At 36.5% G+C, this 23786-nt stretch overlaps 1 protein-coding gene across 2 annotated transcripts in view; it reads left to right on the forward strand.

Annotated features, from left to right (window-relative positions):
- CPNE8 (copine 8) overlaps positions 1 to 23786 on the forward strand; it is a 175436-nt gene that overhangs the window by 15627 nt on the left and 136023 nt on the right. For both annotated transcript variants that reach the window (XM_036019176.1, XM_028532678.2), the window contains exons 2-3: positions 6700 to 6740; positions 10860 to 10906. In XM_036019176.1, coding sequence (XP_035875069.1) covers positions 6700 to 6740; positions 10860 to 10906 — 88 coding nt within the window. The remainder of the gene's footprint in view (positions 1 to 6699; positions 6741 to 10859; positions 10907 to 23786) is intronic.

Raw genomic sequence — 23786 nt, forward strand, 5'->3', positions numbered from 1 at the left:
TTTCATGGTCAGTAACAAAGGATACTGGAGTAAGGTTATAATTAAAGAGAGTGGCGTAGCCCTCACATACTTCAGCAATTGAAGACAACAGATAACTACTGAAAAATATGAACTGGATAGGACAATTATGAACTGAGACCCAGAAAATTATTAACTCATATATTCATCATGCCTCCAATTACTTTACTGAATTATCTTACTAATGTTTAAAGATTTTATTCATTAATTTTCTTATTTTTTTCTAGGTACAAAGTTAAATCTTCTGTAAGTAGTAATGAAGTTCTTCTCTTTACATTTTATCATTTTTATTTTATATTTTATTCCCTAGAACTTCCAAAGTGATGCTGAATGATGGCATTATCTGCAGTTCATTTCATTTTGTTTTCTATAATATAGCCAGTCAATATAACAAATACAAAAATCAAAATTAAAAATTAATAAAAAATATACAGAAATGCACTGTGACCATATACTCTTCTTGTGATTTTGGCCACTTTATTTAGCCTCTCTGCATTTTATTATCTTATTTGGAAAACGTGTTCTGATCATAATTGCTACTTGCTAGGATTATGGTGAAGGTTAAATGAAATGATTTTTTAGAGTGCTGAGCTCAGTGGCTGGTACTTGGTCCAGTAAATGAATAGTAGGTACAGAATTTGTGATATCGTTTCCTGTTGACTATGGTGGGACACACAAAAAGAGAGTAATCAGTTCTACCTGCCCAGGGTGTGGCAGTGGGGAGAGGGTGAAAGGGGTTCACATTTCCCGGAAGGAATGAGTTTGATGAGGAAATTTCAGCAGCAGAGTCTGCATGATATGCAGTGTGGGTGGAGGTGCAGCTGGAGATAAAGCTGGGGTCAGAATGTGGCAAGTACGTTTAGTGCTGTATTAAGGAGTTTGAAGTTTCTGAAGGTAATGGGTTTTATACAAGGGAGTCCTTTAGTCAGGTTTTACAGTAGAAACCTTCTCTCTTGGAGGCATCTTGGTAAATGAACTGGGAGACAGGATGCAGGAAGGCCAGTTAAGGGCTGTAAGGTCTGGGAAGTAGCTGGGACTTGGAGTCAGAAGTCGAAGTGGGGGATGCAGTTAGGGTAAGCGGGAGAGGAAAGGGAGGAGAACTCAGTTCTCCCTTGGAAGACAGGTGGGTCAGACGGTGTTGCTGTATTAGTTTCCTGTGATGGTTGTAACAAATCATCGCACATCTGTTGGTTTAAAACAACAGAACTTTATTCTCTGACTGTGCTGGAGGCCTGAAACAAAGGTGATGGGCGGGCCGCTCTCCCTCTGGAAGCTCTGGTGGAGAATCCACCTGTTGTTCCTTGTTTTTTGCATCTGTTGGTGTCTGCTGGCATACTTTGACTTGTGGCTGGATTGCTTCAGTCTTCAAGGGCAGAGTCTAGAATCTCATTCAGCCCTGTTCACATTGACTTTTCCTCTGTTTGTGTGAAATCCCCCTCTGTCTTCTTCTTATAAGGATATATATGACTGCGTAGAGGGCCCACTATAAACCAGGATAATATCACCTCTCACTTCAGGGTCTGTTGTTTAATCTTACCTGCAAAGACATCCCCTCCCCCCCAAAAGGTGATATTTATACGTTCCAGGGATTAGGACCTGATGTGTTTGGGGTGGGGGGGCTTTATTCTGCCCTCCACAGTTGCCGCGTCACTGAGACAAGAAATGGAGGAGCTACGACATGGAGGAAAAGAGAGTCAGATTAGTTTTGTATGTATGTGTTAGATTTTTAAGAAGACCATATTCTGTTCTCAGTCTCTTTTTTATTCTGCTCAGTTTTGTTAACATAAATGTTATGTTTCTCTTCTTCAGCTGAAATCAGGGATGGGTCCTGTAATTTTTTTTTTAACATAAGAATAGTTCAAACCAGTGGGTTCTGCTATTTACCTTAGTTCAGGAAAACCAGAGTTCTGACATGTCAGATTAAAAAAAGAGCCTTGGTTTCCTTTGAAGCAGTTTTCAAGAACATCAGTCATAGGTGAACACCTCAGGAGAATACTGAAAGTTTTCATTGTTAATTATCTTCCCTTCAAGTTTCTTTTAGTATCTAAACCAAATTCAACCCATGCAAAGGTTGAAACTGTTATTTTTATCACTGACCTTTTTAGCGCAATAGTACTAGTTAATAAATACTTTAAATAACTCATTTCAGCAAAAAGTGAGACTATCTTAAAGTTTATTTTAGTCTTAGTTTTTGTGGGGTACTATGTCCCATGCATGGTGAGGTTCTATTTGTCTGCTCTGGTATGGGCTGAGTTTTAACTTGTTTGCACAACTTCAAATCTGAAAGTCCATCCATCTTTTCTTGAAAGCCAGATAATCTCAAGTACTTTCCAATGACTCCATCCTTCAGAATTACTTGGTATCTTAGATTCTGGCTGACTTTGATTTTTCAGTAAGCTTCCATTTCAAAGACTTCATTTTTTCATTTTAAGGCTTTACTTTTCACCTGTGCACCATGTGTCCTCTTGCTGTAGAAATTGTAGTTTCAGGAAAAATATTTTTTTCCTTAAATGTATATACTAAATATCTAGAGATAATGTTTATTTAATGAATAAAATAATGAATAAATGAGAGGATTAATTTTTGCATTCAAGTCACTTCCAGATTTGATCAATTTTCTTTTAGTTTGGTAAGAAATGTTTTTATTTTGTTGTCTTTATTTAAAAAAAAGACAACCCTGAGAACCACTTTGTGAGTATTTGTATTTAAAAATGTATATATACACATGCAGACCTCTTTTACCCACCCCCCCACCCCGAGAACTTCCAAATTCCAATCCATAAAACAATGTGATGGCCAAGGTAAGGGCCCTGGGCATAGTGGCCCAGTGACATGGGGCTTGTTTCCAATCCCAGTAAAGCAGTCACTCTCAAATATTTCCAGTTAATGGATAACTTATCAGGGCAAAGGTCATGAATACCACCTTCCTCTTTTACATGGCTTTCCACAATAAAACATGTTGCCACATCCAAAGTGCAAAAAGCTAATACTTTTGCTTGGCTACTGAAACCATTCATTCACGCACGCAGCAGGTGCTTGTGGAGCCCTTGCTTACGAGCAAGCCTGTGGTGCGCTAGGTTCCAAGGGACACTCCGTAAACACCTTGCAGGTCGTCAGTGGTCCTGGGGCTATGCTGAATGACATATAAATAGAAAGGCCCTAATTATTTCCTAACTTTTGATTTAACCCAGAATCATTTGGCTTATAGACGCAGAACAATTTTCAGGGAAGATTATGTGATACAGAGATGTGGTTCTCTGTCCACATGTGGGAAGTTCATGCAGGGAAGTGCCTGTAAAGTGATAAGGCATTGGCGGACTCTATTTAATAGGTCATGTTTTGGTTTCTGTGGAAAATTAAATAGAAAAATTTTTGTTTGGCTCTATTTATAAGCTATGCCTTTTTTAAAATTAAAAATTAAATAACATGATTCCACCAGGTATAGCAGTAGGCCCCTTTACACAGTGTCTAAATGCCGTTGGCCACAGCTAGCAGTGATTTTTTAGAACTCGCTTCATACCTTCCATTTGAGGACTTACTCCATAAAACAAGTGTATTGTAGATTTTGTTAAGTTAGCACTTTAAAAGGTCACAAATGATATGATTGCCTTTAACCTGAAACTGTCAGGTTTAAGACTCATAATATATACCAAGTATGTTTTATTTTCCAAATTGCATCTGTGTTAGGATAATGATATTTAGTTTTCTTTTAAAGCATTTTTTAAATCTTCAATATTTACTACACTAAGAAAGAACAGTATTTATTAGGTGATTTCATTTACTAAGTAGAAAGGAGTTAGAAGCACATCTGCAAATTTAGTTTAGCGCATGCATCACATTTACCTTAATAGAGCATGTTATTATGCTCATTTTGCATAAGAATTAGGAGTTTTAATTTTCCACTAACAAAGTATCATTATATATACATATAACAGAAAAGGAAACTTGAGCTAGATACCTGTTTAGATTATATTGATTATGTAGACATTCCTATAAATTGTTTTATTCTAATATTTTTAAATGGTTGAAATATAAGTTAACCATTGTACCTATTTTTTTTTAAATTTAGTTGTGGCTGAATAAATTTGAGTTTGTTTTTAGGTTATCGTCCCTTTTTCCTATGATAAACTGTTATTTTATACACCATCCAATATTGCTGTTTATTTATTCTGTGAGTTTGTCTTCCTAGTAAAATTTATGTTTCTTGAAATAAGAAACCATGTCTTTAATATTTATTTTACCTTCACAAATGCTTAGTTAGATCTCAGGCCTAGAATATTTGCTTGAAAAATACTTTCAGAATTGCCCTGAAATTTAAAGAGAATTGCTACTTTCCAGGTAGAAGAAGACAAACCTGAGATGTTATTTTAAAGGCTAACTGGCTGCTCAGTATGGGTCTTGGAATACCAAATGAGAATAAAAACTAGAATCACCAAGAAAACTGTAATATTCATTGTTGGCCACTTAGCACAGTTCTGTGCCAATAATTACATGAGAAACTATTCTAAAATCCAGAGGTGACTTGAGCATAAAATCAGAGGGGGCAGGGTTGTTGGATGAGCTAGCTGACTGTTGCCATGAAGGGAGGATGGATTGATACATCAGTTTCTGTCATGAGGGACTAACATCTGTGAGTGTTGAAGAGAAACTTGGGTACCAGGGAAGTCTCTCTCCTGGGTGGTCCTGGAAAGATGTTACTAAATATTTGCTTATCTACTTCTGTTTCAGGCTTTCTACTAGACATTAGATAACATTTAGATAACATCTTATTACCTTCATATGACCAAAGTATAAATGAAATTTATCATCAGACAGCAATGGGAAAGCTAAATTGTAAATTTCAAGGACTAAATTATGAAGAATTGATAGACTTTTATTTCTCATCATATAAAGGATCTAAGATTTTTTGTTTCTTTGATTTTGACTTTACCATGAATCTTATGTGTCATGAATCATAAAGGCTAGAAGAAACAATGTTGCCAGTAAAGTTTTTGATTAAGAATATTTACCTTTGTATTGATAGAAATTCATTATTTTATATTTGTGGTTAAAATGAATTTTTTAAAAATATGTGTATAAGATGGTTTTTGAGTCCCAACCACTCTGCCATTTTTTCCACTGTCATCTCTCCTTGGTATTTATGAAATGTGAAAGAAAGTTGAAACATATTTTTTAGGGACACTTAGTTAGCAAAAGCTGGAGACACAGGAAGGGCTGGAGAATTCTTCATAAGAGGAGAACTACTTTTTGTAGTATATATCACAGTAATTTCTCAAATGAAAATATCTTAATTTTACTGCTTACCAACCATTGCTGCAGTCATGGTATCTGCTTAGGGGACAGAAAGGTTATTTTAATTTGATTTCTGACTAGTGTCTTTGAATCTGATTTAATTCCAAATATAAATATGTCTGACATAATTTTCCCTCTTTCTAGAATATCTCAAGACATAATCTCATTATTTTGGTATGTGCTGCATTGTTCTGTTACTATTTTTTTCTAAATATTCTTAGTGTACAGTGATTTAATGGAAGTGGCAATTTTGAGAATCTGAAATAAGACAAGATAATCAGATTGATGTGAAAACAGAAAGCCTTTCAAATACCAAGGGCAGTAAGATAAATGCACACAAGTAGTAGTCTTGGTGGAGGAATAAGACAGTTTAACGATGGGATTCTTATAAGTATAAAATATAGAAATATAATTTAGCTATTATAAATTATTACCTATTAATGGAGGAAGAACATAGGGCACAAATTTAACTTTTAGAAGCTTAAGTAATCAGTTTGGACAGCCAAGTTTTCCAGAAAAGGTGATAGCTTCCAATGATCACTATTTAGAATAAATTAGTTTTAGATAAATATTTTAATAATAATTGACTGCCTTATTAATCAGAGCATAATGGACTTAACTTTTATATTACTCAGGATTATTATGAGCATAAATATAGGATTACATGCTATCACTGAGTTAAAGAGTATAGTCCAATACCAGTGAAATCCAGACCTTCCCATTTTCTGATTTTCCATTTTTACTCTGTGGTAGAGGTGGAAATATCTGTAAAAAAGATTAAGTAGGTGCTAAAATGGCCTTGCCTGCCTCTTTAATCTCTTCCTCTACTGGGAAGAATCTTCAAGCAAGATCTGTACACTCACCTTAAATTCCCACACCATGTAGCAAACATAAAACTCTTCAGGGTTCATGTCATGCAAATGTTCATAGATGGTGCTTCACTGTTGACTTCTAATAATTGTATGGACTCATGTGATCATGTGCTGTGAATCCCAAACAATTCTGCATTAGTAACAACTCACAGTTCAATTCAGGAAACAGTTTGAGCATCTATGTACTCATTAATGAAGGAATAAAAGGAAACCTAAAACAGTTAATTCTCTCAAGACAATTTTTGATCTTAGCATATGGAAAGTCTTGTTTGCTAACTGCAGTGCAAAGCTGAAAAAATAGCCACCCCTGGCTTCCCAAATTCCAGTGATGATTTTTGAATAAATACAGGCAGATCTGTGGTGAGTTTTTATTTGGCTCAGTGTGTGTGTTTGTGTGTGTGTGTGTACATATATATATGTAATACATATATAATGTATATACACATTTGCACACATATATATTTATATAAATATTTTGGCCTTATATTCATCTAACATTTTTTGTTTTATTCAACAGAAATCTTCTTGACAGAGACACATTTTCTAAATCTGATCCAAGTAAGTATGTTTACTTGTTTTTTTTTTGTAGAAATATCACATTTTTAAAAAGATTTATTTATTTATTTTTAGAGAGGGAAGGGAGGGGGATAGGGAGAGAGAGAGAGAAACATCACTGTGCGATTGCTGGGAGTCATGGCCTGCAACCCAGGCATGTACCCTGACTGGGAATCGAACCTGCGACACTTTGGTTCTCAGCCTGCACTCAATCCACTGAGCTACGCCAGCCAGATGTTTAGTTGCTTTTGAAAGTCCACTTATTTTACTTTCTGATTTTGCAAAAAATGTATGAAACTCATAGTTATTGTTTAAATATTTGCTGTTTTAAAAAGATTTTATTTATGTATTTTTAGAGAGGGAAGGGAAGGAGAAAGAGAGAGAGAGAGAGAAACATCAATGTGTGGTTGCTGGGGGCCATGGCCTGCAACCTAGGCATGTGCCCTGACTGGGAATCGAACCTGTGATGTTTGGTTCGCAGCCTGCGCTCAATCCACTGAGCTATATCAGCCAGGGCTGAATATTTGTTTTAAAGCCTAAAAAGAAAGAAGGGGAATGGTCTCAAGCTCTGCATGCTCATCTCTCTGAGCAGTACTCTGCCTGCAGAGGAAGTTGCTTACTATTTTGAGAATGTGTTGAAAGTGGGGATAACCCCAGTGTAGGACAGCTCACCTTTGAAATTGCAGCCTCATAGTATGGCCATATGGTCCAAATTATATTTGAAAAACAATCATAATGGGCCATGATTTTAAGCGATTTAGTTGTAGAGTAATGCTTTTCCTTTTTTTTTTTTTTTTTTGTAAATGAAAGCCGTGTATAAGGCATATACAACTACATGAAATATACAAAATGTTCTTATATAAGCTGAATTTTTGGCTAATTAGAGATTTTGAAAATTAGAGATAACTTCTAAAATAATAAAGACAGTTTGAATTAGAAAACAGCAGAATTAATGTATAAATCAGTCAGTGTTTACAAATCTTGTAGCATTTAAAAGCTGATACCCGACAGCTCTTTCTCTTACAAATATGTGAAAAAAATGTGGTTTAATTACAGGGGAAAGGTTTTGTCAGATGTTAAAATTCTTGAGGCAGTCATGAGGAAATGACACTATAATTTGTGGGCATTAAACTTTCCTGGGGCTCATTTGGCAAGTGGATGGGACTCGTAATTCCTTAATCTTTACCCCAAACCCTTTATCTCCCATTTGCACCTTTCCTTTATGGTTGACAGGATTTCCTGCCTGTTTACAAATATAGGTATACCTTGAAGATATTGTGGTTTCAGTTTCAGACCACCCCAATAAAACAAATATTGCAATAAAAAGTGTCTCGTGGATTTTTAGGTTTCCCAATGCATGTAAGTCATGTTCACACCATAGGGTAATCTATGAAGTATGTAATAACATTATGTCTAAAAAATGTACACACCTTAATTAAAAAATGCTATTGCTAATGAATGCTAGTCATCATCTGAGCTTTCAGTGAGTAGTAACCTTTTTGCTGGTGCAGGGTCTTGCCTTGAAGTTGGTGGCTGCTGACTGATCAGGGTGGTGGTTGCTGAAGGTTGGGGTGGCTGTGGAATTTCTTAAAATAAGATAACAATGAAGTTTGCTGCATCAATTGACTCTTCTTTTCATGAACAATTTCTCCATAGCATGCAATGCTGTTTGATAGCATTTTACCTACAGTAGAACTTCTTTCAAATTGGAGTCAGTTCTTTCAAACCCTGCTGCTGCTTCATCAACTAGGTTTATGTAATGTTCCAAATCCTTTGTCATTTCACCAGTTTTCACAGCATCTTCTCTAGGGGTAGATTCCATCTCAGGAAACCACTTTCTTTTCTCATCCGTAAGAAGCAACTCCTCATCTGTTAAAATTTCATGATGAGATTACAGCAATTCAGTCACATCCTCAGGCTCCACTTCTAATTCTGGTTCTCTTGCTATTCCCACCACATTTGCAGTTACTTCCTCCACTGAAGTGACAAACTCCTCAAAATACATCCATGAAGATTGGAGTCAACTTCTTCCAAACTCCTGTTAATGTTGATATTTTGACTTTGTCTCATGAATCACAAATGTCCGTTATGTTATCTAGACCTAAAAATCAAAATTACTCCTCGATCCATGGGCTGCAGAATGGATGTTGTGTTAGCAGGCATGGAAACAACGTTAATCTCACGTACATTTCCAGTGCAGCTCTTGGGTGACCAGGTGCCATTGTCCATGAACAGTAATATTTTGAAAGGAGTTTTTTTTTTTTCTTGAGTAGTAGGTCTCAACAGTGGGTTTGAAATATTCAGCAAATCACACTGTAAACAGATCAGGCTTTGTTGTTCCATTTATAGAGCACAGGCAAAGTTCATCTAACATAACTCTTAAGGGCCCTAGGATTTGGGAATGGTGAATGAGCACTGGCTTCAACTTGAAATCACCAGCTGCTTTAGCCCCTAACAGGAGAGCCAGCCTGTCCTTCGAAGCTTTGAAGCCAGACGTCACCTTCTCCTCTCTAGTTGGGAAAGTTCTAGATGGCATCTTCTTCCATGCTGTTTAGTGTCAACGTCTTCATTGATTATCTTAAGTAGATCTTCTAGATATCCTGCTTCAGCTTCTAAATCAGCACTTGCTGCTTCACCTCCCACTTACATGTTATGGATTTGGCTTCTCTTCTTAAACCTCATGAACCCACTATTGCTGGCTTCAGACCTTTCTTCTGCAGCTTCTACACCTCTCTCAGCCTTTCAGGGAACTGAAGAGAGTCAGGAACTTGCTCTGGATTAGGCTTTAGTTTAAAGGAATGTTGTGGCTGGTTTCATCTGTCCAGACCACTAAAACTTTATACCAACAATAAAAGGTTGTTTTGCTTACTTATCATTTGTGTGTTCTCTGGAATAATACTTGTAATTTCCTTTAAGGATTTTCCTCTACATTTACAACTTGGCTGACTGGCACGAGAGGCTTAGTTTTTGGCCTGTCTTAGCCTTGGACATGCCTTCATGACTAAGCTTAATCATTTCTAGCTTTTTTTTTTTAAAGATTTTATTTATTTATTTTTAGAGAGGGAAGGGAGGGAGAAAGAGAGAGAGAGAGAAACATCAATGTGTGGCTGCTGGGGGCTGTGGCCTGCAACCCAGGCATGTGACCTGACTGGGAATTGAACCTGCGACACTTTGGTTCGCAGCCCGCGCTCAATCCACTAAGCTATGCCAGCCAGGGTCATTTCTAGCTTTTGATTTAAAGTGAGAGATGTACATCTCTCCCTCTCACTTAGGGGTCACTGTATGGTTATTAATTGGCCCAATTTCAAGATTATTGTGTCTCAGGGAAGTTGGAGGCCCGAGGAGAGGCAGAAAGACCAGGAAATGGTCAGTGGAGCCATCAGAACACACTCAACATTTATCAGTTAAGTTCCTCATCTTCTATTGGCACCCCCAAAACAACTGCAATAGTACTGCCAAAGATCACTGATCACAGCTCACCAAAACAAATCTAATAATAATGAAAATGTTTGAAAGAAATATTGAGAGAATCACAGAAATGTCACACAGAGACACGAGTGAGCAAATGCTGTTGGAGAAATGGTGCGGATAGACTTAACATTGGGTTGTCACAAACCTTTTATTTGTAAAAAACGTAACATCTGCAGAGTACAATAAAATGAGGTATGCCTGCATTGAGGGGGGAGTTGAAAAAATTAAATAGAGTGTATTGTTTGCTCTGGGTTGTCCTTTCTGTGATGGCTATGAGCACAGTAGGTATTTAGGAAAAACTTCTGACTTATGCCTAGTAACACACTGAAATATATCAAACTGTGAAACTGTAGTTTTAAAATTTGTCTACATCTGTAGTATAATGTAGAAGACATTAGTGAATTATTGTTATCTTTTTTATGAACCAAGCTTTTTATATAATTAAGTTCTAGAAATGTGACATAGTTTTTTGTTTGTTTGTTTCTTTACAAAAAATTTCAGTCACTTATTGATTTACTAGCAATTTCTTGCAAGAGTAGGGCTGGGAATTAGGAATTAATTCTGATGTTTTGGATGATTGAAAAATAAATTATTAGATTCATATTTGAATCTAAATATATAAATGACACATATTTTTTTCATCTTTTGTAGTCTGTGTCTTATACGTACAAGGAATTGGAAATAAAGAATGGAGAGAGGTAAGAATTAAACATTTTTTAAAAATCACTGTGCTGGCAGATATGGTATGAGTTGCAATTTGATGAAAGTGATTCTTTCCTGTTTTTAGTTATTTTAAGCCTTTCTGTACCCAAAGATTGAATTTCTTCTTTATTTTGTGAAAGCAACCTTTGTGTTTTATTTTTAATAATACTGAATATTTGGCTGATTTATGACTTTCCTGTGGAATATTCTAGCCCTGAAACTTGTATTTTCCTCAGTCCAAAGTAAATTGAATGTGTTGCAGTTCTTATATAACCGAAGTCTGTGGACTTAGTGAGACTGAAGTCTGTCTCCCTTTTAGAGGTCAGCTGCAGATTTTCATAAACTATTGCTTTAAAGGGCTTGAAGTATGTGTGTGATATCAACTATCACCTGCTTTTTGGCATTTAATAACATATTATTTGAAAATAAAGTAGAAACTCAGTTTCCTGATGCAATTATGCTTTAGTAGAGCCAAGGCAAGGAGGCAGAATTTCTATTTTAGTTAATTCATTTTCTGGTGTATGTCAAACAGAAGCATGAATGCTAGAGGGGCGAGGAACAGATTTTAATGAAAGGCCTTTCCATCTGCTTATAGTCGCTGGTTACCTCAGGAATTTAGTGCATTGCTTTAATGAGGTTACAATTTCTGGTGCGCTATCCCTAGTGAGGTTCATGCTATTTATTGCCACAGATTGCTTTGCGGCCAGCCATTTTATAATATCAATGTGCCTCAATCATGAGATAGAGGGTAAGAATAGATCATTGTAATTTATTCTGAAAACTGAAAGGATAAACCAGTTCAAAAAGTGTCTGTGCTGATAATGGGTAGGTGGGATGCTGAGACCACTTTCTGTTATTTAATTGCTTTCCCACGTTTCCGTATTGTTATTCGATGTTTATGTGACACTCCACATATCCCAGTGTGAACCCACCAGGCCTGCTTATTCTCCACTCCAAAGGTAGCTGATAACATCACCAGCCAAAATATCAAATTGCAGTTTTTTACAGCCATCCTTGACTTTCTTTCCCATACCTTCTTCATTTAGTCAGTTATCCAGTGTTATGAATTCTCTTTCATAAAAAATATCTCAGATAAGCCACCTCCTCTATTCTGACCCGTGTTGTCTTTTGTCTTCCTGTGAGCCTCTGTCCCCTAATTATTTCCTTGACTATTTTCCAAAAAAAATACGCTTTCTTTTGTTATTCACTCTACAGTTCCCTTTCTCAAAGGCCTGGGACAATGCAGTGGATCTGCTGAATGACCACAGGTCAGGCCAGATAAGGCTGAGCATTTACCAGCGGTGTTTAGAAAATAACATTACTTGAGGGACCAACTAAGGAACTGAGATAAGAATCCATAGGTCCAGGAACAGGCATCTTGACCCACGCAGCTACCTAATGATGAGGCTTTCCTGCTGCCTAAGCAATGAGATACAATTTTCTTACTTTATGAGGCCTTTTGTAATAATAATAATGACTAATGTTCTAAGACCTATATATATACACACATATATATGTATATATATGTATACACATATGTATATATACATATATATGTGTATATATATATATATATATATATATAGACTAATTCAATTTGCACAACAACCCTAAGAGGTAGATATTGTTGTAATCCTTATTTTATACATGAGGAAACTGAAGCTTAAGTGACTTGATGAAAGTTACCCAATTGTAAAAAACAGAGTAGAGATTTTGACCCAGGCCAGCTGGCTCCAGAGCCTCTGCCATTAGTCCACCTTGCTTTGCAGAACCCTCCTCCTACCCCAACCTTTACTTTTTGGTTTTATTAATGGAAAGACATTCGGTAAATTGACCTTTGGAGCTCTATACTAGTTTTTAGAAACTTGAATCTAAAGGAAAGACAGTAGGGGAGGGGGACCTACTACTTAAGAAAAATGGCATAATTTAAAAATGAAAACAAAACAATAATTTACATGTTTATTTTTTTCTTTGAAGGGATAGGAATTATTAGTAAGAGGAAATAATACTCAGAGGGGGTATGGAAACAAAGTAGAAGTTGAGAAGGTGATGAGAAATAGGACCCAGAATCATACAGAGTGGGTAGAAGCAGATGGACAATGTGGGGAGATAGAGACAATCTCAATAGACCCAATTTCAAAAGAATTAAAAATGTTAAGACTTAAAGAATTCTCTAGAAAAACAGAAAGGATGTGCCAGATACAAGAGACAAGCATTTTGTAGCTAAAATCCCTTGCATTTATCAGCTTATCGAACATGTTGGAGCCAGATCCAAGATGGCAGAGTAGGTGGAAGCTATCCTAACTTCCTCCCAGGACCAAACTGGATTTACAAATAAATTAAGGAAAAATCATCCTGAATAACCAACTGAACACTAGCTGGAGAAAAGCCTTATAACCAAGGACATATGGAAGAAACCACTTCACCACAATGAGAATCCCACTTACCCTGGGCTGCGACAGAGGGAGGGCAGAGTGAACTACAGATGTGTGAGGAGAGTCAGGGACTGGTGACTCTGGGGAGAGAACGGAAGGAACAGCCACCAGGGTTCCTGTGCTGAGTCATTCCCCACACTGCAGAACTCATCTTTCTCAGGCAGAGCACTCCCCTCCAGGTGGCATCAGCCTGAGGGGAAGCAATAGCCCCACCTGCAGGAATCCCTCTTGCCCCACCCTGGAGTTTAAGCCGGGCTGCTGAGTATAGTTGGAGGCTATTTCAGTCATTAAGCCTAACAGCAAAGGAGTATCTCTTGGAGCTCTGAAACTTTAGCTGACCCTCCCCCAAGCCTGGTGTGGTAAAACCTGGCCTGGGTGCATAGCCTGGTTCTTTCTGCACACAACCAGGACCAGCAGAGGAAGCTACAAGCTGTGGATCACTGATAACTCCAAAGAGGTTGCCCAGGGCCAGACACAGGCAATGTCTGACATAAGCCTGCACCACAATCTTTGCAGATCTACCTAATATATATATATATAAACAAATACAAAGAAGCAGCCAAAATGGGAAGACAAAGAAATAGGCCCCAAGTGAAACACAAGAGAATACACCAGAAGAAGAACTAAATGAAATGGAGGCAAGCAATTTATCAGATACAGAGTTTAGAGTAATGATTATAAGGATACTCAACAGCATGAAAAAAGACATAGAAACCATAAAAAAAAAGTCCAGTCAGAAATAAAGAATACAATATCTGAAATAAATAATACACTGGAAGAAATAAACAGTAGGTTAGATGAAGCAGAGGATCGAATCAGTGATTTGGAAGGCAAGGTCGGAAAAAACACCCAAGCAGAGCAGTAAAAAGAAAAAATATAATTTAAAAACATGAGTAGAGCTTAAAAACCCTTTGGGACAATGCGAAGCATGACAACATCTGCGTCATGGGGACACCAGAAGAAGAGAGCGAGCTTGGGATTGAGAACCTATTTGAGGGAATAATGACCGAAAACTTCCCTAATCTGGTGAAGGACATAGACATCCAAGTCCAGGCATCACAGAGAGTCCCAAACAAGATGGACCCAAAGAGGCCCACACTGAGACACATCATAGTGAAAATGAACACACTGGTTAAAGGACAAGGGGTGAAAAAATGAAATACACTATGGATATTATTAAATGGCCCCAAACCATTTTAGAAAGACAGTTTCCATATTTTGAGAGCCAGTGTGATATACTGATTAAGGGGGTGCACTTGACTTCTCAGAGTCTCTCTTTCCCGTTCTGTCACGTGGGGAGTGGCGATAATGGCTCAACTCACGTGGTGGTTGTGAGGATGAAATGTGAACCACTGATAAGGATTATGTGTCTGCAACATAGTAAGAACTATATGATTAAGGATACATTGGGATTCTAAGGGATCAAAAAGTTCTTATAAGCATAACAAAACTAGTAGGTGACAGCTATGTAAATTCCTGCACTATAAAATTCTGTGAAACTCATTGCTGAAGCCGAGCAATTGATGGGAAAATGACCTACGGGATTTACTTGGCCTCAAACCTAATATGAAGCTGTGGTGTTACACAGCTGCTAAAAAGCTAATGCAATCTGAGGATTCATTGATGGATGTGCAGTGCTTACATCAAGGAAGATAATGCTGTTATGTTGAGCTCTATGAAATTGTCATTTTTGTAGGTCAGAAATGGTTGCATTGGTAATTTCATGTGATTCAATTGAACACTATTGTATTCTGCCTTGGTGGGAGCCAATGTAGACTGTTATTTTTCAGTTCTATATTTGAGACTTTTGAAATGCCAAGTATGTATTTAAGGAGGGCTGTCATCTTGAAGAAGTGTGGAAGCCATGCCATTTCAATGAAGTAATGTTTAACCTAGAAAATGCAGACTGGGAATAGTCATAATTGTCCTCAAATTCCTGAAGTATTTCCACTAAGAAATTGGGGTATACTTACTTGGCATTGGAACAACAAAAGAAAGGGAAACAAAATATTTGGTCCAAAGGATTGAGGGACAAAGAGGCCTTATGTGGTCCACTGTGAGGAAGACATTCGTGACATGTGGAGTGTTACAAAGAACGGGTTTTTTAGAACTGTGTCCTGCAACTCCCATGGTCGTCCTGTATTCACACCGGCATTAGACTGGTTCATCAGGTAAGGAGTTGCACTTGATTAGCTGCGATTTTCTTGTGAGTCTGTGATTTTATGGTGGTGTAGAGTCAAAAAGAGTTTTCTACTCTTTGTATCGGTTCACTCAAGTATCCCTTAAGTACTGAACATTACTTTATAAGATAATAGCAAAATCAGGATAATAATGTGGGGGAGAAAGAAACTTTCCTGTGGCTTCCTAGGTGCTTTGAGTTGGTCTAAGAATCAAATAGACATGAAGCAGATTAATACAAGAAAATGTCCATATTTAGTAACATATGTACTCGTGGGAATCCCACATACATGAGAGAGTTAAAGACCCAATGTACATGAGGTGTTCAGAGACAGAAAGGGGAAATGAAGTGTATGTGACATTCCAAGCCAAGGATGAGGCACCTCGGGGCTTCAGAGAGGAGGGAGGGTATTGCAGCCTGATAAGAAGCACACACGTTCAGTAATTAAAGTTTTTTTCTGCCCTATAGGCAGGTCATAAAAAGTTATTTCTGGTGCTCGTTCCTATAATGGGCAGGGGCCCATACTGAAATTCTTTAGGGGAGTGGTAAAAGTTTCTCATAAGCCTATGTGGCCTCAGTTGCCTTCAGTTCAAAATAATTCACATGCTTGAGTGCCTCACCTTGTGGAAGTGGGGTTTGAAGTCCTTCAGGGATTACTTTCAGGATATTTGGGATCAAACAAGTAAAACAGTATCATAGATGATGAATAATTTTAGGTATCAATTTAACCTATATTTATCTGGTGACTGGCATGTAGCTGTAGTGGTGGGTAAAATTTTAAAATAGACAATGTATCTACCTCAAGGAGCATGCAGTGTAGTTGAAAAATTTTCCAGGACCTTCTTATGTTTATACAATCAAGGTAAGGATTTAGGTAGGGACACTAGGTTAATAATATGGTGGTGGTGTTTGTGTTTGAATTTAGATGTATTCTTGAAAACTGTGTAGTGAGTAGCCACATGATTTAATGTTCTGGGATGAAGTACTTTTAGATTGTAAGGATGAATAAAAAATAAAAAGCAGTTAAAATATGTTGAAATAAGTGCTCCAAATAAAATGATAAAAAATTATTTAAATTTATTCTATAGATAAAATCTGCAATTTAAAAATTAAGTCTGACATTATTAGAATTACCTGCATATCTTCCAAAATTCTATCCAATAATGATTGTGAATTATCAAAAGCTCTCAAAGTAATGAGATCTTTTAAAACTAAAATTGTATTTTAGTGCATAATAATTTTGGAGCTAGAAATGATACTTAAGTGCCATGAATTATGAAAATATGAAAACCTTTTAGTGGCAAGTGGAAATAGCAAAGTAACATCCCTAGGGATGTGCACTTGACTTCGAGAGGTTCTGAAAATACTGCAATTAACTACTTGAATTAGATTTTACTTATCCATTGGTAATCTATTTTGTGAATTATTTTTAAACATTTAAAATTTCCTAAGCCAGTTTGTGATGAAAGAGGGCAAGCGGAAGCCGTTTATAAGCCACAGTGATTGTAGTTTGGAGGCAAATCTATTGCCACGTGCTGGGTTATTTGCCACTGTCTTTGCTCCTGTACCATTCCATTGAGCTATTTTGACATTTATTCATCTCCATACTGAATAATCTATGTACAGCAGATAAAGGCACATATTGAGAAAGCACGAGAAGATTCCTCATGGCTCAGCTTAAATGTTACTTTACCTGCTAGTCTTTCCTGACCTTCGTAATTTAGAACTTCCTTCTTGCACCTTTGAAGTTCTGTAACTTCTATATATTTCTTCTGGTCCTTGTTACCTTCTGCTTTATATCATTCAACAGACATCAAGGACTTCTTTGTGAACTTATTTTGTTGTATGTCTTAGCTTCACTTCTTAACTCAGTGCTTCTTAAAGTTCAAGCTCCTGCACTTAGTATAGCCATTAAGATAGGGCTTTATTTTTAGAAGGCACTCCGTTAATATTTGTTGAAGGGATAAATTTGAGGATACCCTCAGACATGGACACATATTTTTCATGCTTTCAGAATTCATGAGTTGGAAGAATGCCTTCAGGTCGTTTGCTAAAAGGTCACATTTCTCATGTGACGACATTTATGTGGTATGGTAATAACTTCTGAGAACCTACTGCTCGTTGTGCTGCCTTTTGCCTTTAACAGCATATTTGGGAATTTGCATTATAGCATCTGTTGCGACATGCTATTTATGCCTTACAGCTTAGGGGACATTCATTTCATTTCCTCCTTTTTGTTCCATGGAAACGTTACAGTGAACCATCTCCAGTTATTGATACAGGAAAAAGGAAGCTCCCCACAGTCTTTAGGCAACACTGTTGCCAAACCATTGAGGGTCCTGCAGGGCTATTGACGCTGTCTTCACTGTTGCAGAGCAAGCAACTATTTTTGTTTGGTGGATTTTCTTCCCTCTTTTTAAAAAAATGATTTTAATTACAATACATGGATGTGCATTTGCTCTGTACAGATTTTATTTCTGTAGTGGACATTTGAAGGATTCTTACTATACGTATTATGGTTTCTCCACTGTAACTGATTGAGGGGATTCTAACAGAGGTCATTTGATGCTCTCTTACGAGAACAGTTGTGCAGCGTGTGGATGGAAGAACTTCCTAAAACCGAGATATTCTATAGAATGTTAATCAGTCATAAGGCATTGCTATGTTAGCAAAAATATGTTGAGTGTCCCTAAGAAAAATACCATGTACACTTATTTGGATTTCTATTGTCAGTCACACAAATTTTAGAAAGAGAAACGCAGATTGGTCTTGAAATTGTTTTGTTTAGAAAAGGACATAAAATAGTTTTACAAATACTCCTGACTACAAATAATTAGAAGCTGTGGCTTAATAGAGGACTCATGGGCATGGACAGTGGGTGGGGATTGACTGTGGGAGTGGGGAGGTGGGGTAGAGGTGAGCAATAGGGAAAAAGGGGGGACAACTATAACTGAACAATGATAAATTTAAGAAAATAATAAAAACAAACAAACAAACAAATAAAAAGAAGCTGTGAGTTAAAGTATATTGCCCATAGTTTATAAGGCTAAGTTGAAGGCTATTAGCTGTATCAATATGCTGAGATTTCCTGGCTTTGCTTTTCTCTTTTCACTTTTTTTTTTAAATAAATATTTTTTTCTAAAGATTTTTATTTATTTATTTTTAGAGAGGGAAGGGAGGGAGAGAGAGAGAGAGAGAGAGAGAGAGAGAGAGAGAGAGAGAGAAAAACATCAATGTGCGGTTGTTGGGGGTCATGGCCTTCAACCTAGGCATGTACCCTGACTGGGAATCGAACCTGCAACACTTTGGTTCGCAGCCCGCGCTCAATCCACTGAGCTATGCCAGCCGGGTCTTTTCACTTTTTTTAAAATTAAATTTATTGGGGTGACATTACTTAATGAGACCATATAAGCTTTACATGTACATTTCTATGATACATGATCTGTATGTTGCATTGTTTCTTCTCCATTTTTATCTGAACTCTTTTCTTCATTACTAGTTGGTCCAAGCAAAAGTTGTATAACACTAACTACTAACTTCCCTTCTCTCCAGCATTGGGCCCATCAACTCTGTGCTGCCTTTGCATCCTGCACTAATACCGAACAATACATTTTTGTATTCTACCTATCTTTTGTGGTTCTCAGCAGGAGTGTTGGTCTGTTAAAAGTAACCCCATTAGGGCTGGAGGCAAAAGTTCTTATGTATGATAATAATTACTGAAAATTAAATAGGATAAATTAGAGATAACTTGAAGTTTTGGTTGATTTTATATTTCTCCACAGTGGGTTTACTTTCGCTTCTGGGGAGGCAGCTAAACTATGAAAAATTCACCTTATTTCAGTTAAAGTTTTGACTGACTTGAAGCTGAGCTTCATTTCTCTGGAGAAATGCTTTTGTTGTTGTTGTTAATGTGATCTTTCTTTTTTTTTATTGTTGTTCAATTACAGATGAACCAATTTTTTCCCTGTTGCTCTCTCCTGTCCCGTGAACCCTCCTCTTCAGTCAGTCCTCTCCTTGTTGTCCATTACCATGGGTTCCTTATACGGGTTCCTTGACTAGACCCTTGTCCTTCTTTTCCCATTATCCCTTTGCCTCCTCCCCTCTGGTCACTGTCAGTTTGTTCCTTATTTCCATGTCTTTGGTTCTATTTTGTTGTTTGTTTGTTTTATTTATTAGGTTCCTCCTATAGGTAGATCATATGGTCTTTGTCTTTTGCCACCTGGCTTATTTCACTTAACGTAATACTCTCTTGTTCCATCCATGCTGTCATGAAGGGTAGGAGTTCCTTCTTCCTTTCTGCTGCATAATATTCCATTATGGAAATGTACCACAGTTTTTTTGACCCACTCATTTACTGATGGGCAGTTAGGCTGTTTCTAGCACTTGGCTATTTTAAATAATGCTGCTATGAACATAGATTCTTTTGAACTGGTGTTTCAGGATTCTTAGTGTATAATCCCAGCTGTGGGATCACTGGATCAAAAAGCAGTTCCATCTTTAGTATTTTAATTCCATACTGTTTTCCAAAGTGGCTGCACCAGTCTGCATTCCCACCAACAGTGCACTAGGGTTTTCTTTTCCCTACATCCTTGTCAGCAGTTTTTGTTTGTTGATTTGTTTATGATGGCCATTCTGACCATTGTGAGGTGGTATCTCATTGTGGTTTTCATTTACATTGCTCTGATGGCTAGTGATTTTGAATATTTTCTCTTATCTGTGTGCCCTCTGTATGTACTCCTTGGAGAAGTGTTTGTTCAGGCCCTTTGCCCATTTTTTAATTGGATTATTTGTCTTCCAGGTGTTGAGTCATATGAGTTGTTTATATATTTTGGAGATCAAACCTTGTCTGAGGTATCATTGGCAAATATGTTTTCCCATATATTTGGTTCCCTTTTCATTTTGCTGACATTTTCTTTAGCCATGCTGAAGCTTTTTAATTTGATGTAGTCCCATTTGTTTATAGTTTCCTTTATGTCCCTTGCTCTAGGAGATATGTAGGTGAAGATATTGCTATGTGGGATATCTGACACATTACTGCCTGTGTTCTCCTCTGGGACTCGTATGGTGTCATGACTTACATTTAAGTCTTTTATCCACCTTGAGTTTATTTTGGTGTATGGTGTAAGTTGGTGGTGTAGTTTCATTTTTTTGCATGGAGCTATCTAGATCTCCCAGCACCATCGTTGAAGGGGCTATTTTTACTCCACTTTATGCTTCTGCCCCTTTTGTCAAATACTGACCATAGAGACTTTTCTGATAGATTTATTCTTATTCTTTGATATAGCCTTTTGGGGTCCTAACTTAAAGCCTTTGTTGCCTTATTTTTTAAATTCCAGCTTTTAAAAAATTAAGTATATTGGCAAGTGGAAAGAAATTTATCCCCTTGGTGGACTTTTTAACCCTTCCTTATCCTCCCCAGTTGGACCGGACTGTGGAGAACTCTGCTCAGCGCGGCTGCTCTCTTTTAGATGCAGGAACCTGCAGGCCCCTTTTTTCCAGGTTTCGTTTCCACAACTTGCAAGTTTGTATTAGCTCTCTGGCACCTCCAGAAAATTATTTCAACTTTCCTTGTTCTGAGGGGAAGAGTTGGTCTAAAACAGCCTAATTTACCATCGACAGAAATAAAAGTTTGTAAAATTATCAACAACAAAAAATTAAACTAAATAAAACTCATGAAAAATCTCAGATTCTTAAATTCTCAGTGCTAAAACTGCCTTCAGGTGTCTGCCTTATGAAATAATTTCAGGAAGGGGAGAAAGTATGTTTCAAAACCTTAAGAAAGGCAGTCCTAGAATTTAATAGTTACTTTAAAAATCTAGGAATTATTGGACAATTTTTAAGAAATTTATTAAAAGCTACTCTTGAGTATCTTAAATACATTATTGCCTACTTTTTAATGAATGGCAGTTGACAACATTTACTGTGCATTTGTGTGAAAACTGCTTTTAAATATTCAAAAACATCAGGGTTGGTATGAATACATTTCAATAGAAATAAATAAATATTTATTCTAAATAAAATGGCAATTTAAAATAATTCAGCAATCTAATTTAAACAATTTAATTTAAAATAAAATAATCTGCCCAATTTATTTAAAAATATTTTGTCTTACATAAATTAAAAACTAACTAATCTGGGATAAAATCAACCCATAACCCCCAGTATAAACCTCATGGATAAGTTGAGTCCACTTTATAATTTTTCCTTTTCAGATGGTAAAACACATTACTAATCATAGGGTTAATAGCAAGCACAGACACTGTGAACAGCAATTCCTTAAAATATTGTTATTTCTTAGAGTATGATTTAATATTAAAATGTTGTAAATAAAGTTTTAACATTATATAATCTAATTTTAAAAATTGATGGAGTTTAGTCCTTTCTATATTTTATGTGTGACAATTATAATGACATCATCAAGGTGTGCTTTTTATTATGGTTTAATAATTTGGTTCATTTCTGAAAACAGAAGATCCTAGAAAGCAAAAGGAAGTCCCATATGTGAGCTATTCTGTCTTAACCAAGAGTATTCGAAGGAGGTCGCTTCTTGTTTTCTCTCCCTCTGTGTGCGTGTACATATATATCTATTTCCATAGCTACATCTCATTGATCTACAGCGTAACATCCAGATAAAGCCTTCAGATTTTATACTTGTCTTATAATTGAGTTTATGGTTATTAATTTGTAAAAAGAAAAGGTCTTGGATAATGAGTTACATGACAAAACTAACCTGTTGCCCTTAAAAGGTGTGTGGATTCTCTGGTAATCCCAAGGTTTAGCTTCCAGGCGCAGTGTGTGAGAATGTGGATCCGCAGTTTGGGGCTCGTGTGTGCATACTCGTGCAGGCACTTCCACTTGGTACCTTTTATGCATGCGAAATATGTGTGGTCCTAAACTGAGGTTCTTTTTATTGAATTTATCTTAATACTATATCCACACTGCTCAGTTTATCTAGTCTTTTAATCTGATCTGTGGAGACTGTCCTCTGCATCATTGCTACTAAGACTGAATTTTAATATAATAACCAAATTAAAGATGTAAGCTGGTCCAGGTGACCTTTTTCCTCCATCACTTTTACTTCAGTTGAAAAATGAATACGATACTGGGTGGTTGCTCTGGACTTTCACCATATATTACACATTTCTGAACACTTTTCCTCTAAACAAGAGTTCATCCTCTTGGTGCCATAAATAGGTGAATGTTCGTTCCAGTCCTGCTCCTCTGAAGCAGTGTAACAATTAGCTGATTTAGAAATCAGGACTATTTCCCTTCCATCATTTTCTGCAAGATTTGTTCCTAAATAGGACAAGTGCATATTTATCCGATTAGCTCAAGGATAAAACAAAGAAAAACTTTCAAAGTCTTGTTTGTGAATTGTTTTTTCTTTTTGCTTTTAAGTTTTACAAGAAAACAGTGTTTTATGTTCTATCAAAATGAACAGTTTAAATCTTTTTTTCAAATGACTGAAAACTTTTCCATTTGGTGAGCCAGAGTACATTTTTTCTAACATTTTTTTCTAATTATGAGATGATGAAACTTAATACTGTGCAATTATGTAAAAGTGCTTGACTGTCCGCATTTAGATAAGGTCATTGTGCTGGAGATTATTATAATCAGGTTTGTAGGTACATCTGACAGTTCAGAATTGCTGATATTCAGAAAAAGACTTGTTAGGATACAAGTTACAGTTCTTTCAAATGTAGCTCCTTTTAGGTATATACCATTATGAATAGCACTGTCTTTCCTCAAAATTTTTATCCCTTCTAATCTGCATAGCATTGTATGTAACTGTATATATTTTTTAGCAATTAGAATGTTTTATTTAGTAATATAAGGCATTAGCTAAGAGAAATTCTATTTCAAGTCAGAAAGATTAATCACTCTGTGGATAGCTAATATAATTCCAGCCTCTGGGAAAGAACCAACATATTTCCCATGAGCTGAACTAGTCATAATGTATCTGTGGATTTCTAATTATTGCCAGTTTCTACTCTTCATGATAGAATGAATGAACATGAGTAATGCTTAAAAGTTTTGTTTCTGACATGAAAAGTAAAACAACTCACTGTAAGAAGTTAAGAATACCTAGAAATACATAATTAAAACAAACAATTAGAAGATAATTTCTACATTCTGATATACCTTCTCTGTTTATCTATGTGTATATATATATGTGTGTGTATATTAATCAAAATAATATATATTTTGATTAAAGTTTATATACTATACGTTGATATTTTTTCTCTGAACAATATACTGCAA

The sequence above is a fragment of the Phyllostomus discolor genome, chromosome 2 (genome assembly GCF_004126475.2).
Source record: "Phyllostomus discolor isolate MPI-MPIP mPhyDis1 chromosome 2, mPhyDis1.pri.v3, whole genome shotgun sequence".
NCBI classification, from domain to species: Eukaryota; Metazoa; Chordata; class Mammalia; order Chiroptera; family Phyllostomidae; genus Phyllostomus; species Phyllostomus discolor.